Source organism: Octopus bimaculoides, chromosome 6, assembly GCF_001194135.2.
Source record: "Octopus bimaculoides isolate UCB-OBI-ISO-001 chromosome 6, ASM119413v2, whole genome shotgun sequence".
Taxonomy (NCBI): domain Eukaryota; kingdom Metazoa; phylum Mollusca; class Cephalopoda; order Octopoda; family Octopodidae; genus Octopus; species Octopus bimaculoides.
In genome coordinates, this window is record NC_068986.1 from 68723291 (window position 1) to 68736802 (window position 13512).

Below are 13512 nucleotides of genomic sequence, written 5' to 3' on the forward strand. Positions count from 1 at the left end.
ATATATATATATGTATATATATATACATATATATATGTATGTATACCTCTGCATGAATGTATATATACATGTATATATATATATATATAGATGTATATATATATACATGTATGTATAAAAATGTATATATATAGATGTACATGTAATATGTACACATATATATACATATATATACCCATACACACACACACAGACACATATATACATAGGTGCAGGTGTGGCTGTGTGGTAAGAAACTTGGTTCCGAAACATATGGTCCTGGGTTCAGTTCCACTGTGTGGTGACTTGACCGGAGTCTTCTGCTGTAGCCTCAGACCAACCAAAGCCTTCTGAGTGGATTTCGTAGACAGAAAGTGAAAGAAATCAATCATATATATATATATGTATGTATATATGTAAGTGTATGTGTGTGTCTTTGTCTCTGTGTTTCTCCCTCATCACTACTTCACAACTGCTGCTCGTTTATTTACATCCCCATAACTTACTAGTTTGACAAGAAGAAACTGATAGAATAAGTACCAAGCTTACAAAATAAAAAAAAAGCACTAGGCAGTGTCTCATATTTTTGTTTGCCTACTCAGATGTATCTATCAATCTATATTTGTGTGTGTGTGCGTGTGTATATAATACACATACACATATATACATGTATGTATATGTGCATATTCATATCTATTATATAAAAGTCAATGTCTTTATGTGTGCTTGTGTGTCACTTATACATTCAAAAACTACTGCACCGATCCTAATGAAATTTGGAACACAAAATCCAAGCCTAGGGAGAAGGGTAATGCTGTGTTTCATACAATTTCATGGACCAAAATTACTGAATGGATCCTTATGATATTTGGAACTTAGATTCAATGCATAAGGGCGGGTATAATGCAATATGTTTGGTTTGAATTTGAGATGGCTTAAAGGGGAAGAACCCCCATGAAAATTCATAAATTTTCGATGTTGATGAATTTTCAACCATGGGTAATTAACACACATCAAGAAGTATTCTCAAAGTTTCCACTTCTCATGAGGATTCTAAGACCCCCTAATGGAGGCCTTAATTTCCAAATTTTAGTCATTTTTTTAATGAGCCAAAACTAGGTCAAAAGTATTGAATGGATCTTGATGAAATTTGGAAATTATATTCTATGCATAAGGGCTATTAACACCCATGAAAATTCATATATTTTTGTTGCTGATGAAATTTTAACTATAGATATTAGACACAAATGAAGTAATATTTCTAAAATTTCATCTTCTAGCTAGTAAATGAGTAAAAATTAACAGTGAAAAGAAACTACTAAGAGAATTAAGTGTAGTTTGAACTCTTATTTCCAAGTTAATAATCATGTCTTAACAGATCCTCCAATGGCTTTGACAATGAGTGTTCCAGTTCTTCAATCAGTTGAACTACTTACTTGCATTAGCATTTAAGTGACCAAGTATTCCACAGGCCTATGTATCCTTAATGTAATTCTCAGGCAGAATTAGCATGACACAGAGTGTAACAAAACTGGCCTATTGCATCATATATACAGTTTCCATATACCCAATATCACTCACAAGGATTGGATTGATACAAAGCTATATATAATTGAAGACATTTGCACAATATGCCATGCAGTGGGAGCAAAGCAAATTTCTTAACCTTTCAACCATGCCTGCTCCATTAAAAGAAAAAAATCATTCAAGTTGCAATGGTTTAGAAGTTCACAACAATGTGGTTATGAGTTCAATCCCTTTGTAAAACATCTTTGAAAAGTGTTTTCTATCAATGACCCATAATTGAAATATGGTAGACAGAGCTACGTAGAAGACCATCAGGAAAGTATCTTAGTTTTGACACAGTAGACTTAATCTATCACCTGGTTTAACATTTGGCCCTTGGGTGCATTTAGCAGAGTCCATTCTGTTGCAAGCATTTAGACCAGGATCCAATCTTAGAGCAACTCCCATCAGTCCCAATGGCCTCCAAAAGGGTCATAGGCACTAACATTTCTCCTCTGAATAAACCATAAAAAGACATTCATGCTTAATGCCTATCTTTATTTTTTCTTGTTTCAGTCATTGTACTGCAGCTATGCTGATGCAATGCCTTGAAGGGATTAGTCAAGCAAATCAACTCCAGAATTAAATTTTTAAAGTCTGGTATATATTTTATCAGTATCTTTCGCCAAACTGTTAAGTTACAGGGATGTAAACAAAATAATACCAACTGTCAAATGGTAGTGGGGACACAAACACAAACACATACATCTACCAAATTCAATCAGAAGGCATTGGTCAACCTGGGGAGTGGGGCAACAGTAGATGACATTTGCTCAAGGTGCTGTGCAGTGGGACTGAACCTAACACTCACAGGTTACAGAGTAAGCTTCTTAACCACACATCACATTACTTCTAATTTCGAAGCAGAAAGGAGGAGATGAAAAAAAACTTACCGAGAGATCGTTCATACCAGTAAATGTTATAATCATTGTCCATCTGAAGTGTATTAGAAAATCCTAACACTGTTTGACACTTTAGACTAACCAAAAAAGAAATGATCACATTCACAATAGATAAGCTTTTCAGTTCATCCATCCAATTAACCTTTATTTGTTATCTGCTGTTAGCTTAAAAACCTTAATCAACATTAGATCAACATAATCAATCACATTCCTCCTTATTGGTTGTTTTCTATCTAGCAGTAAACAGGCAACATGTAGAGATATGATTTGTCACTATAGACAACAGAAGTTTTGATAAGTCAATAATGAAACCTCTATATCGTCACCCAACCAACAACGCACAGCAACCAAATTTCCTTCAAATCATAGTCCATCTTAAAAGATAATGTATAGATAAACCAATCACTCTAGACTCCCCTTCACTCCCACCCCACCCCCACTCCAAAAAAGATGGAATGATCATGGCTTTGATCATAGCCTGACTCAGTCAGGATTGAGCTGAAGCTAAATAACACAACCACAAAAGTGTTGATACTATCGTTTGACACTGGATCAGCTTTCACTGAGCAGACTTAGCAAAAACAGAGTATTTTTGTTAGTTTGCAGTGGTAAGAGCAAATCTTCCTCTGATTGATTTGAAGAAGATAACAGGAAACCATTGCATTATAATGAAGTCTTCAGTGCTGATCACTGATTCAGAGGGTTATAAAACTTGACCTTTGATCCCTTTAAAAAGACATGCAAGAGTAGTTGTCATTTTGTCTCAAATCATCAATGATCAAGTAGAACAACAATCAAAGGCAGTCTAATGATGACGATCCTAATTTTTTCCAGTATTAGTGTATCTAAGGCAACATTATTCAACAGCAGAGTGTCATCTGAGAGAGATTCAGTTACTATTTCTAGTAGGTTGAATGAAAGCAAGGAAGCTCCCTACAAGCAACAGCAACATTAATAGTTATTAACAGCATATATAGAAATAGTAAATGCAATGTGTATACTCTGTAAGAAAATAAGCATGTCTCTTTTAGGTCTGCCTATGAAAAGGAGAGAAGATGGTTGATTTGGTATGGCTCCAGTCTATTATTAAGACTAATTTTACTGACCCAAGTGAGTCTTTAACTAAGATCCCACACAGCATCTAAATATAATAATGAATTTATTGTACACAGTGCTCAGGTGCACAACTCATCAGAAACAGTAGCCAAAAGTGCACGTAGAGTACATAGAATAATGCACAGAAAGTAAACAGAAAAGCATTTTAAAAAGTGGGGGACACATCAACTGTACTGTTGGTGAATTTCAGGAAGCATGGAAGTTTTGAAGGATGTAGTGTCCTGACAGTTAACAACTGATGCAAGTAATTTATTCCATGCTTCAGCAACACTGAGCATTAAAAGATGTTTCTGAAAGTCATGGGTGCTGTGTTGTTTTTGAATTTTGTAAACATGTCCACAAGTGTTAGACATATGGAATTCAAAATGGTACCCAAGGTTGTTGTTGGAAAGATGATGGATAATCTTGTGGGTGTTTATCAAGTCAGCTACTAGATGTCAGAGCTTTAATGTGTCCATGCCCAGGGAAGTAAGATGTTCACAGCATGGTAGATGCCTGATGGAAGATATTCTTCTGGTTGCACATTTTTGAACAGTTTCCAGAAGATTGATATGATGAGCAAGACATGCCACAGATACCTGGAGAATGGCTTACAAAGATCTAAGACACCCTTGACCTTCTTGACAATTTTACAAATGTGGTTTGTCCAATGCAAATCACTGTTGACAGTTAATGCCCAGATCATGTTCACTAGCAGACTTCTTAAGATGTGTGTAGTAAAGGGAGTATGTAAAAGTTGGGTTTTAACTCCCAAAATGCATGGTAGTGCACTTGTCCACGGCCAGCTTGAGTTGTCTGTCAGTAATTGTTGCATTGTGTCCAAGTCTGATAGCAGGAAAGATATACAACATATAGGATCTGTTCTTTTTATCTTGAGGTACAGCTTGAAGTCATCTGTTTACTTCAACACTAAAATTCTTCAAGTTGGCATCTCTGTCATTAATATATGCAACAAACAACAGGGGTCTACAAACAGATCTCTGTGGTACATCAGCTGTAATTTCATAGGATGCAGAATGCAGTCCTAGAACTATGACTACCTCTTTTCAGCAAAGAACAAAGGACTTCAACCAATTATAAAGATCATCTCTCACACCCATTGCAGAGAGTTTTGCCATAAGTTGTTTGTGATACAAAATTGAAGACTTTAGTAAAGACAAGATAGATAACATCCACCCATGAGGCAATAACAACAATCATTGTCATCATTTTCTTCTTCTTCATAATCATAAACATTAGTATTTAATAAAGGTTTACCTAATAATATACCTTAGAATGCAATTTTGAGGTTTCATCTCTGAAAAGCCTGAGAGGAGGGGCTTCAGATTTAGTTTATATTTCATATTTTTCTAAATGTTTCTAAGACTCTTATATCCACAGTTACAATTCCTGTTTCTATTTCCAGAATTTTGTTATCTTTAGGAGTTTTCACCTTCATTTTTTGACAGATAGAACATGATACATCAATCAGATTAAGACTGTTGAACCGTTCATCTTTTATGCCAATAACAGGGTGGTTATTTTTCAGTGTATATTAGTATATCATAGAGAACCAACAACAACATTGTTGTACTTCACAACTCTTATAGTGAGTACAAGGTCAATTTCACAAGAGGAGGTTAGAGAAGAGAGCTACTAGATACTATGAAGCATTAAAATCTACATTGCTACTTATCAACTATCGTAATAGAAACAATTATGACCCTTTGTTTAAGAAAAGTGATAAAAGTCTGAGATCTTCCAAATATATAAGCTTTTCTCTGTAGTCTTTTACTTGTTTTAGCCACTGAACTGTGACAACACTAAGGCAACATCTTGAAGGGTTTAGTCAAACAAAGCAACTCCACTACTTATTTTAAAGTCTAATACTAATTCTATCAGTTGTTTTTGTTGGACCACTAGAGATGTAAACAGATCAACACCAGTTGTTAAGCCATGGTAAGGAACACACACGTGTGTGTGTGTGTGTGTGTGTGTGTGTGTGTGTGTGTGTGTGTATAAACTCTGCCAAATCAGATTGGAGCCTGGTGTAGCCATCTGGTTCACCAGTCCTCAGTCAAATCGTCCAATCCATGCTAGCATGGAAAGCGGACGTTAAACGATGATGATGATGATGATGATGATAATGGGCTTCCACACAGTTTCCATCTAACAAATTCACTCACAAGGCAATTGGTCAGCCTGAAACTATATTACAAAACACTTTCTCAAAGTGTCACAAAGTGGGACTGAACCTGAAACCACATGCATGCAAAGCATGCCTTCTTAACCTATGTAAACTGAAAAAATAGAACCATTCTTTTTTTTTTTTTTTTCACCCCAACCAGAAGTACAAAGCAACAAAATTCAGGAGTGAATCAAGTTGAGAACTTGATAGGTATTTTATCAACCTGGTGTGACTTTTAACTCAGAATGTAAACAATGACTATCCTCAGTCATAGCTGAATACGACAAGGTGTTTTGCCTGCACTTGTTTCAGGCAGTTATAGAAATAAAAGTGATTGTAATGCATGCTACATATTCAACTAACAGTAGGTATGCATAGATTAAAGGTAGACAGGTTTCAAATAAGATTACCAAAGTGATAACAAACACAGCAAGAAAATGTAAGAATCATCTTAAAAATATGGTGCATGAACATCTGACCAGAGATAATGATAAAAAAACAGCAGGAGAAATATATTTTGGCTTGTATTATCTAATTCAAATATCCTTCATTTTTGCAAGCAATCCATGCAAATACATACAGCCTTGGCAGTGCAAACCAACCAAACGAGTTTTAGTTGTCTGCTTTTTACAGCCAAAATGCATAGCTTGTATGCACTGGTTTACTTATTGAATGTGGAGGCGCAATGGCCCAGTGGTTAGGGCAGCGGACTTGCAGTCATAGGATCGCGGTTTCGATTCCCAGACCGGGCATTGTGAGTGTTTATTGAGCGAAAAACACCTAAAGCTCCACGAGGCTCCGTCGGGGGATGGTGGCGAACCCTGCTGTACTCTTTCACCACAACTTTCTCTCACTCTTTCTTCCTGTGTCTGTTGTACCTGTATTTCTAAGGGCCAGCCTTGTCACACTGTATCACGCTGAATCTCCCCGAGAACTACGTTAAGGGTACACGTGTCTGTGGAGTGCTCAGCCACTTGCACGTTAATTTCACGAGCAGGCTGTTCCGTTGATTGGATCAACTGGAACCCTCAACGCCGTAAGCGACGGAGTGCCAACAACAACAACTTATAGAATATATCAGAAGAGTTGAAAAAGAATAGAGCAAGATATGTTTGTTAAGTGACTCGTTAATGACTTATGTGAAGGGCTTTTCAAAAGAATCTTTCAAATCATACACCTCCATTTATAGAGATTTGAGATAAACCAAACAACTTAATAACTGATTCCTACAACAGCAGTTCCATGAAAGTTGTAATCAATTTATTGACTTTACTTTGCATATAACTACAGGAATCTTATACTTGAAGAAAAGTGATTTCCAAATATTACTGTATTCAAAATATGAAATGGATATATTTGTAATTGTGTAACATAGGAGTTACAGACTAATTACTATGCCAATGGCTAAATAATATTCTTAGGAACTCCACAATATTTTTTGACCCATGGCTCCAAGACTCATTCTCACAATAACAATGAAACAATTGATTTTATTCTTTCACATGTTTCAATAATTTGAATGAGGCCATGCTGGGGCACCACAAACCAAAAAATCAATAGACAAACTGCAGGGACACTAGGTGTTGGAACTTTTATTAACCCCAAGTGCAGTTTCACTTTATTGTAAAGTGTTGTTGTTGGTGACCACTTTAACAGTTTCTCAGCATTTTGCCACCAAATCATTCTCTCTCAAAACAAACTATTCTATAATTCCACTGTTGTAAAGCTGTCGATATTTGGGTATCATATTTAAAGCTACTTGAGGGAATACTGATTTGTAATACTTTTTTTTTTTTTTTTTTTTTTTTTTTTTTTTTTTTTTTTAGTGACGCGTAAATGGCATGCAATGTTATGAGTGGATTTGATTTAGCTGAAGTTGCCCTGAATTAAATTTGGGCATCAGAATTTTAGGGCAAAGTATAATATATTACAGATATTCAGTTTTGAAGAGATATTTCTGAGGATAAATCTAAAGGAATTGAGTTGATGATGGGTAGACATGATAGAATGACTATTCTTCAGCAGAAATAAAATTTGAGATTCATTATTTAATAATACTGAAAGCCTAAAAAAATAAGATTAGGTACAGGCGTGACTGTGTGATAAGAAGCTTGCTTCACAACCACATGATTCTAGGTTCAGTTCCACTGTGTAGCACCTTGGCAAGCATCTTCTACTATAGCCTTGCGCTGACCAAAGACTTGAGTAGATTGGGCAGGTGAAAACTGAAAGAAGCCTGTTGCGTGTTTGTGTGTCCTTGTTTGTCCCCCACTAACAATTGACAACCGATGTTGGTGTGCTTATGCTCCCGTAACTTCAGCAAAAGAGACCAATAAAATAAGTACCAGGCATAAAAAAAAATTAAGTACTGTAGTAGATTCATTTGACTAACAATTCTTAAAGGTGGTACCCAAACCAAAATCTAATGACTGAAACAAGTAAAAGATAACTACAGAAAGCTAAATATAGTGTCAGACAACTGACCAGTCTCAGACTCAATATTCTCTCACTAGCATTATCCTGGTTTCTTGCTCAAGACAACAGGGCATCTGTCAGAGCATATAAACAATAAGCATATAAGCTGAATTATCTATTTGTTAAACTAACACACAAGTAACTGAGTATTCCACAGAATTCTCAGATTGATTATGTGACAATTGTGAAGTTTTGGATTACAAGTACAGTATGTACAACAGGCTTCCTTGTAATTTCTACCAACCCAACTTTACTGGCAAGGACTGAGTCAACCTGAGCTAAGATTCCATGCAATGGAATCAAACCCAAGGCTTCATGATTGTAAAGTGAGATTCTTAATCATTTATGCTAATTAGTTTTGCCATTTTGGTAGACATAAAAAGCTGTATTCTTTCTGTCAATCAGCTACTTAATGCAAGTATTTTTTTTTTGTCAAACCAGTCTTGCTATTTTCTGTCATAAAACTCAAGGCCTCCTGACAACCTGCAGATACATCTGCCTTTAGAGAACAACCTATGTGCAATATTCCACACTGCTGCAAGACAGTTTTTCATCTAGACACTGAGAAACTTAGTATTGATTTTCTACAGGCAATGTTTCTGCTGTCAACATTTCCTTGGAGCAATTTGAATTGTCGTGTTAAATCATGTGATAGTCTGTCCAGCAAGCATCAGCTTCTATTGTAACTCACTATATACAGATCCTTGTGATTGTGGAACTGCATGATAATATAATTAATCATATACTAGTGATTTAATCACAGATGTTGTCAGAAACCCTTGTACATGTTTCTTGTTGGAATAATGAGTTGGTAATTACTAAATTATACGTTTCACATTTAGTTGGAAACAGATTGCCATTTGAGTTAGCCCTCCTTTTGCTTTCTTTTCCAGCTGCATTGTTTCAGAGGTTTGAATGTTTGCCAACTCTGGCGCTGAAATTGCCCAGTAAGATGGTTTTGTATTGTTTTGGTAGTCTAAATAGAACACAATCTAAATGAGTATAAAATTCCTTTTTAACTTCTATGTCTGTATTCATTATGGGATCATATGTACTGATGACTATCACAAAAGTCATTACAAATCCTAAACTTTGTAAACACCACTTACTTGATATTTTTTTCTCCCTTCCAAAAGAAGACATAATCCGCTGTCCTGTTTCTTCAGCTGTTCATCATCAGTTAGTCACTCAGAGTGACAATGTTGATATTGAGATGTGCCAATTCCCAACAGAGAGTGAGATACCTTAGGCAAAATGTTAGCAATAGAAAACTGCTGCAGCAGCTATCTACCATCACAATCACTGAATGCACATAACCCACTCTCCTCCATTTTGCTACACTGGACTTCACTATACCTCTGGCATAGGAAGCAACAGAGTCTGTTGAAACTTGCTCAAGGTTGCCTCAAGTTTCCAGAAAGTAGGGGTAACAATGTCTCTTTCACAGATTGACTAGTGAACGTCCTATATCATACCCACAATATATACCTATGTGGATTTTATCTGAGCGCACATGAAAAATGAAAAGTGAATTGTATAAGATTTATGATTATGCTACACAAATCTGTTAAATCACACTCTCTAATATCTTCAAAAAACAAAAAAAAAACAGAAAGAGAGAGAAAAAGACATTGGATAATGTAGTTCTAGATAAGTTTGAAAATGAAGGCAGGATGGTCATCTGGCACAAGGCCACCTCCTCTCAAAGGATCTTTGTCTTGCAAGTTACTCAGTGACCCCAGCAGTGTTGGTGCATATAAAAAAAACATCCACTTTACACTGTGAAGTGGTTGGCATTTGGAAGGGTATCCAGCTGCAAAAACCATTCAAAGACAGACCTTGCCAGCGTTGGTGCCATGTAAAAAGTACTGTCTAATTTGTGGGGTGGTTAGTGTCAGGAAGGGTATCCAGCTGTATAAATCATGCCAAAACAAACAATGAAACATATTGCAGTCTTCTGCCTAGCCAGCTCCTGTCGAACCGTCCAACCCATACCTGCATGGAAATTGACAATTGACTAGTCCCTTAATCCCTTCGGAGTCATTGGAGTACTGCAGCATGCAGTGTATCTAGGGCGAGAAAGCCTGGCAGAGCCCATCCCTCTCCAGGCTAAACTCATTTCTATAGTTGAGTGGACTGAAGCAACATGAAATTAAATGTTTTGCTGAAGAACACAATGGATCACCCAGTCCAGGGATCAAAACCATAATCTTATAGTCATGAATCCCTAACCACTAAGCAATGCACCTCCACTAGTGGTGTTCATTTCTACAGCTGAGTGAACTGAAGCAACATGAAGTTAAGTGTTTTGCTCAAAAACACAATGTATCGCCTGGTCCCGGAATCGAAACCACAATCTTACAATCATGAGTATAACACCCTAACCACTAATCCATGAGCCTCCACTAAAGGAAAACGAATATTAAATGATGAAGAGTCTTTTTTGACTTAGACAGAGCTGGGACAAAACAACAATTCCTTTATAGCTTAGAAGACATTAACATTTACAATATCTTTACCCACTCAGTCACTTTGCTTCTACATCAAATCCCCAAATTATTATTCATATTATTTGTATTCAAAAGTTCAGGAAACACATAAATGTGAGCACATGTAAGCACAAATATAAAAATAGAAGTTATTCAGTTTGCTATAATCATAAATATGATCAAGATATCAAGATTACAAAAATCTAAGATGAAAGTAATCATAACAAAGTCCATACATATAGCTGTTGCCAAACTAAATTGATAATCCAGAAATATCTTTCATGGTACAGTGGATCAAAGAACTGTTATTGAGTTCTACTGCTGCTATTTATAACTAGTTGTTGCAGGATAGTGTTACAAAATCCTAACAAGTTTGTACACTTGACAAGTTACTACTTACACCCTATGGTGATTTTCCAACCAATATCTATCAAAATAAAAACAAAAGGTGTCTGAATTATCACTATAACCAACATCAACATTATGAACAACAAAATAATCACCATCATCATTATTTGGTATGGATACTATTGGATATTAAGATTATCTTTCTTTTACTTTTTATTTGTTCAAGTCATTAGACTGAGGCCATGCTGGGACACCACCTTGAAGAGTTTCTAGTTAAATGAATCAACCCAGGACTTATTTTTTTAATCTGGTACCTATTCTATCAATCTCTTTTGCCAAACTGGTAAATTACAGGGATGTAAACAAAGCAACAATGGTTGTCAAGCAGTGGTGAGGGACACACGTGTGTATGTGTATGTATGTGTGTGTATATATATATATATATAAGTTTATCTTAACCTTTTTGATGCGACTCTATACTATTTTCTCCCCCATCCTCTTCTAATTCCCTTTTTCTCCCCTTCACTGTTTTCTGTCTGTCTGTCTTTCTTTCTCTTTTTTTCTCTCTCTCTCTCTTTTCTCTCTCATTGCTCACATGTGACTATCATCCATCTTTCTTTTCCTGCATGACGTTCTAGGGATTGGACATCTTCTGTCTCTCTCTTCTATCTTTTCTCTTTTCAAAGAAAATATTTCTCCCAGCATTCACTATTTTCCCCTCGTTCTGGTCTAACAACCCTCCATGTCTGTTTTCATTCGGTTTCCTTGTATGTCTCCACTGTCCTGTTTTTTCCCCAACTTTGACCCTCCATAAATCCAAAATTTTATTTTGGAATTTATGGGAGCAACTGTCTTCAAAGATTCATATCGTCATTGAATGCTCAAAATGAGATAGATAGCCAACATCTGATGAAGGGTTGTTCTTTGTGTTACCTGTCCTGTTTTCCATCTTTTCCTCTCATTGTTTGCATATTTAATGCGTTTGTTTTCATACTTGTTGCTTACAGTTGGTGATGTCCTGTACCTATATATGCATATATATGTGCATATATATGTATGTATGTATATATAATATATATATGATGGGCTTCTTTCAGTTTCCCTCTACCAAATCTACTTACAAGGCTTTGGTTGGCCCAGAGCTATAGTAGAAGTCACTTGCCCAAAATGTCACACAGTGGAATTGAACTTGTGACCATGTGGTTAGGAAGTAAACTTCTTACCACACACCCATGCTGCGCCTCAATTACATTATTATTGTACTAAATGATAATAACAATAACAACTGAAATGATAATGATGATAATATTCACACCTAGCTGAGTCAACAGAATAACACCTCGCAGTCAGAAAGTCAAAGTTTATATTCTCACTTGACTGGTTATAGAATAGATACATGATAAAGAGATACAGCTCCCTGTAGCAGAGATACTACCTATATAAATGATGAGTGTTGCATTCGATTGCTGCAGTAAGTTCATATCTTCCTATCGCAAAACTTACAACAATATCAATTCATTCAGCTGTAAAGGTAATTTACAACTGCTTAACACCTCCAGTCATCACCATTAACGTAATTTAATGTCTGTTTTCATTACTGGCATGAATTGAACAGTTCGACAGGAACAGGAAAGTCAGAAGACTGCACCAAGCTCTGCTGTCTGCATTGGCATGGTTTCTATGGCTGGATGCTCTTCCTAATGCCAACAGCAGTAGTGAAGTTACCAAGTAACTTACAAGACAAGTCCCCCTCAACTGAGTAGTACTGAAGGGCAGAAAAAAGATGCCTTGCAGTAGAGATGAAGAAAGAGAGTACCAGCAACACAGTAGTATGTGAGTGAAAGTTTGTCCAATAAATCATATGTGCTTGGGAGGAAAGGCATATAATGTTTCAAGGGGTAAAAACTAAGCAGATATGGCTAGGTGGTTAAAGAAGTTTGCTTTGCAACTATATGATTCTGGGTTCAATTCCACAAGGCAAGCACTTAGCACAAAAAAAAGTGTTCAGCCATAGCTTCAATGCTGGCAATGGGGATGGTGCAAATTTTATAGAATAATTTTTTTTTTAATGCAACATGTATGTAAAGCAATGAAAAACACATATATATTAGGTTTTCAAGAAAGTTCTTGCAGTTTTTAACCTTTAAATTCAGATGCACATATCTCAGCTCAAACAAAACTTTATTAATCAAAATAAACACCATCAGAATCAACACATTTTTGCAACGCGAAACAAGTTTATTTATGCTAGTAGCATAAAAATCCTGCATTCTGGTGGCAATGAAGTCATTGAAGGCATGTTTGGCATTGTCTTGGTTTTTGAAGCATTTCTCATGCAGGAAGTTGTTGAGATGCTTGAAAAAGTGGTAGTCGGTGGGCGAGAGGTCTGGTTAGTATGGCGGATGAGGCAGAGTTTCGTAGCCCAATTCGTTCAATGCCTGCAGGGTCAGTTGTGCGATGTGCGGCCAAG

The 13512-nt window shown here is 36.2% G+C and overlaps 1 protein-coding gene across 3 annotated transcripts in view; it reads right to left on the minus strand.

Annotated features, from left to right (window-relative positions):
- LOC106881081 (pleckstrin homology domain-containing family F member 2) overlaps positions 1 to 13512 on the minus strand; it is a 213093-nt gene that overhangs the window by 172125 nt on the left and 27456 nt on the right. The window contains exon 1 of one of the 3 annotated variants that reach the window (XM_052968843.1): positions 2439 to 2595. The exons of the other annotated variants lie outside the window; for them this stretch is intronic. Coding sequence (XP_052824803.1) covers positions 2439 to 2580 — 142 coding nt within the window. The 5' untranslated portion in view covers positions 2581 to 2595. Of the gene's footprint in view, positions 1 to 2438; positions 2596 to 13512 lie in introns of those variants that run through there. 3 annotated transcript variants of the gene reach the window in all.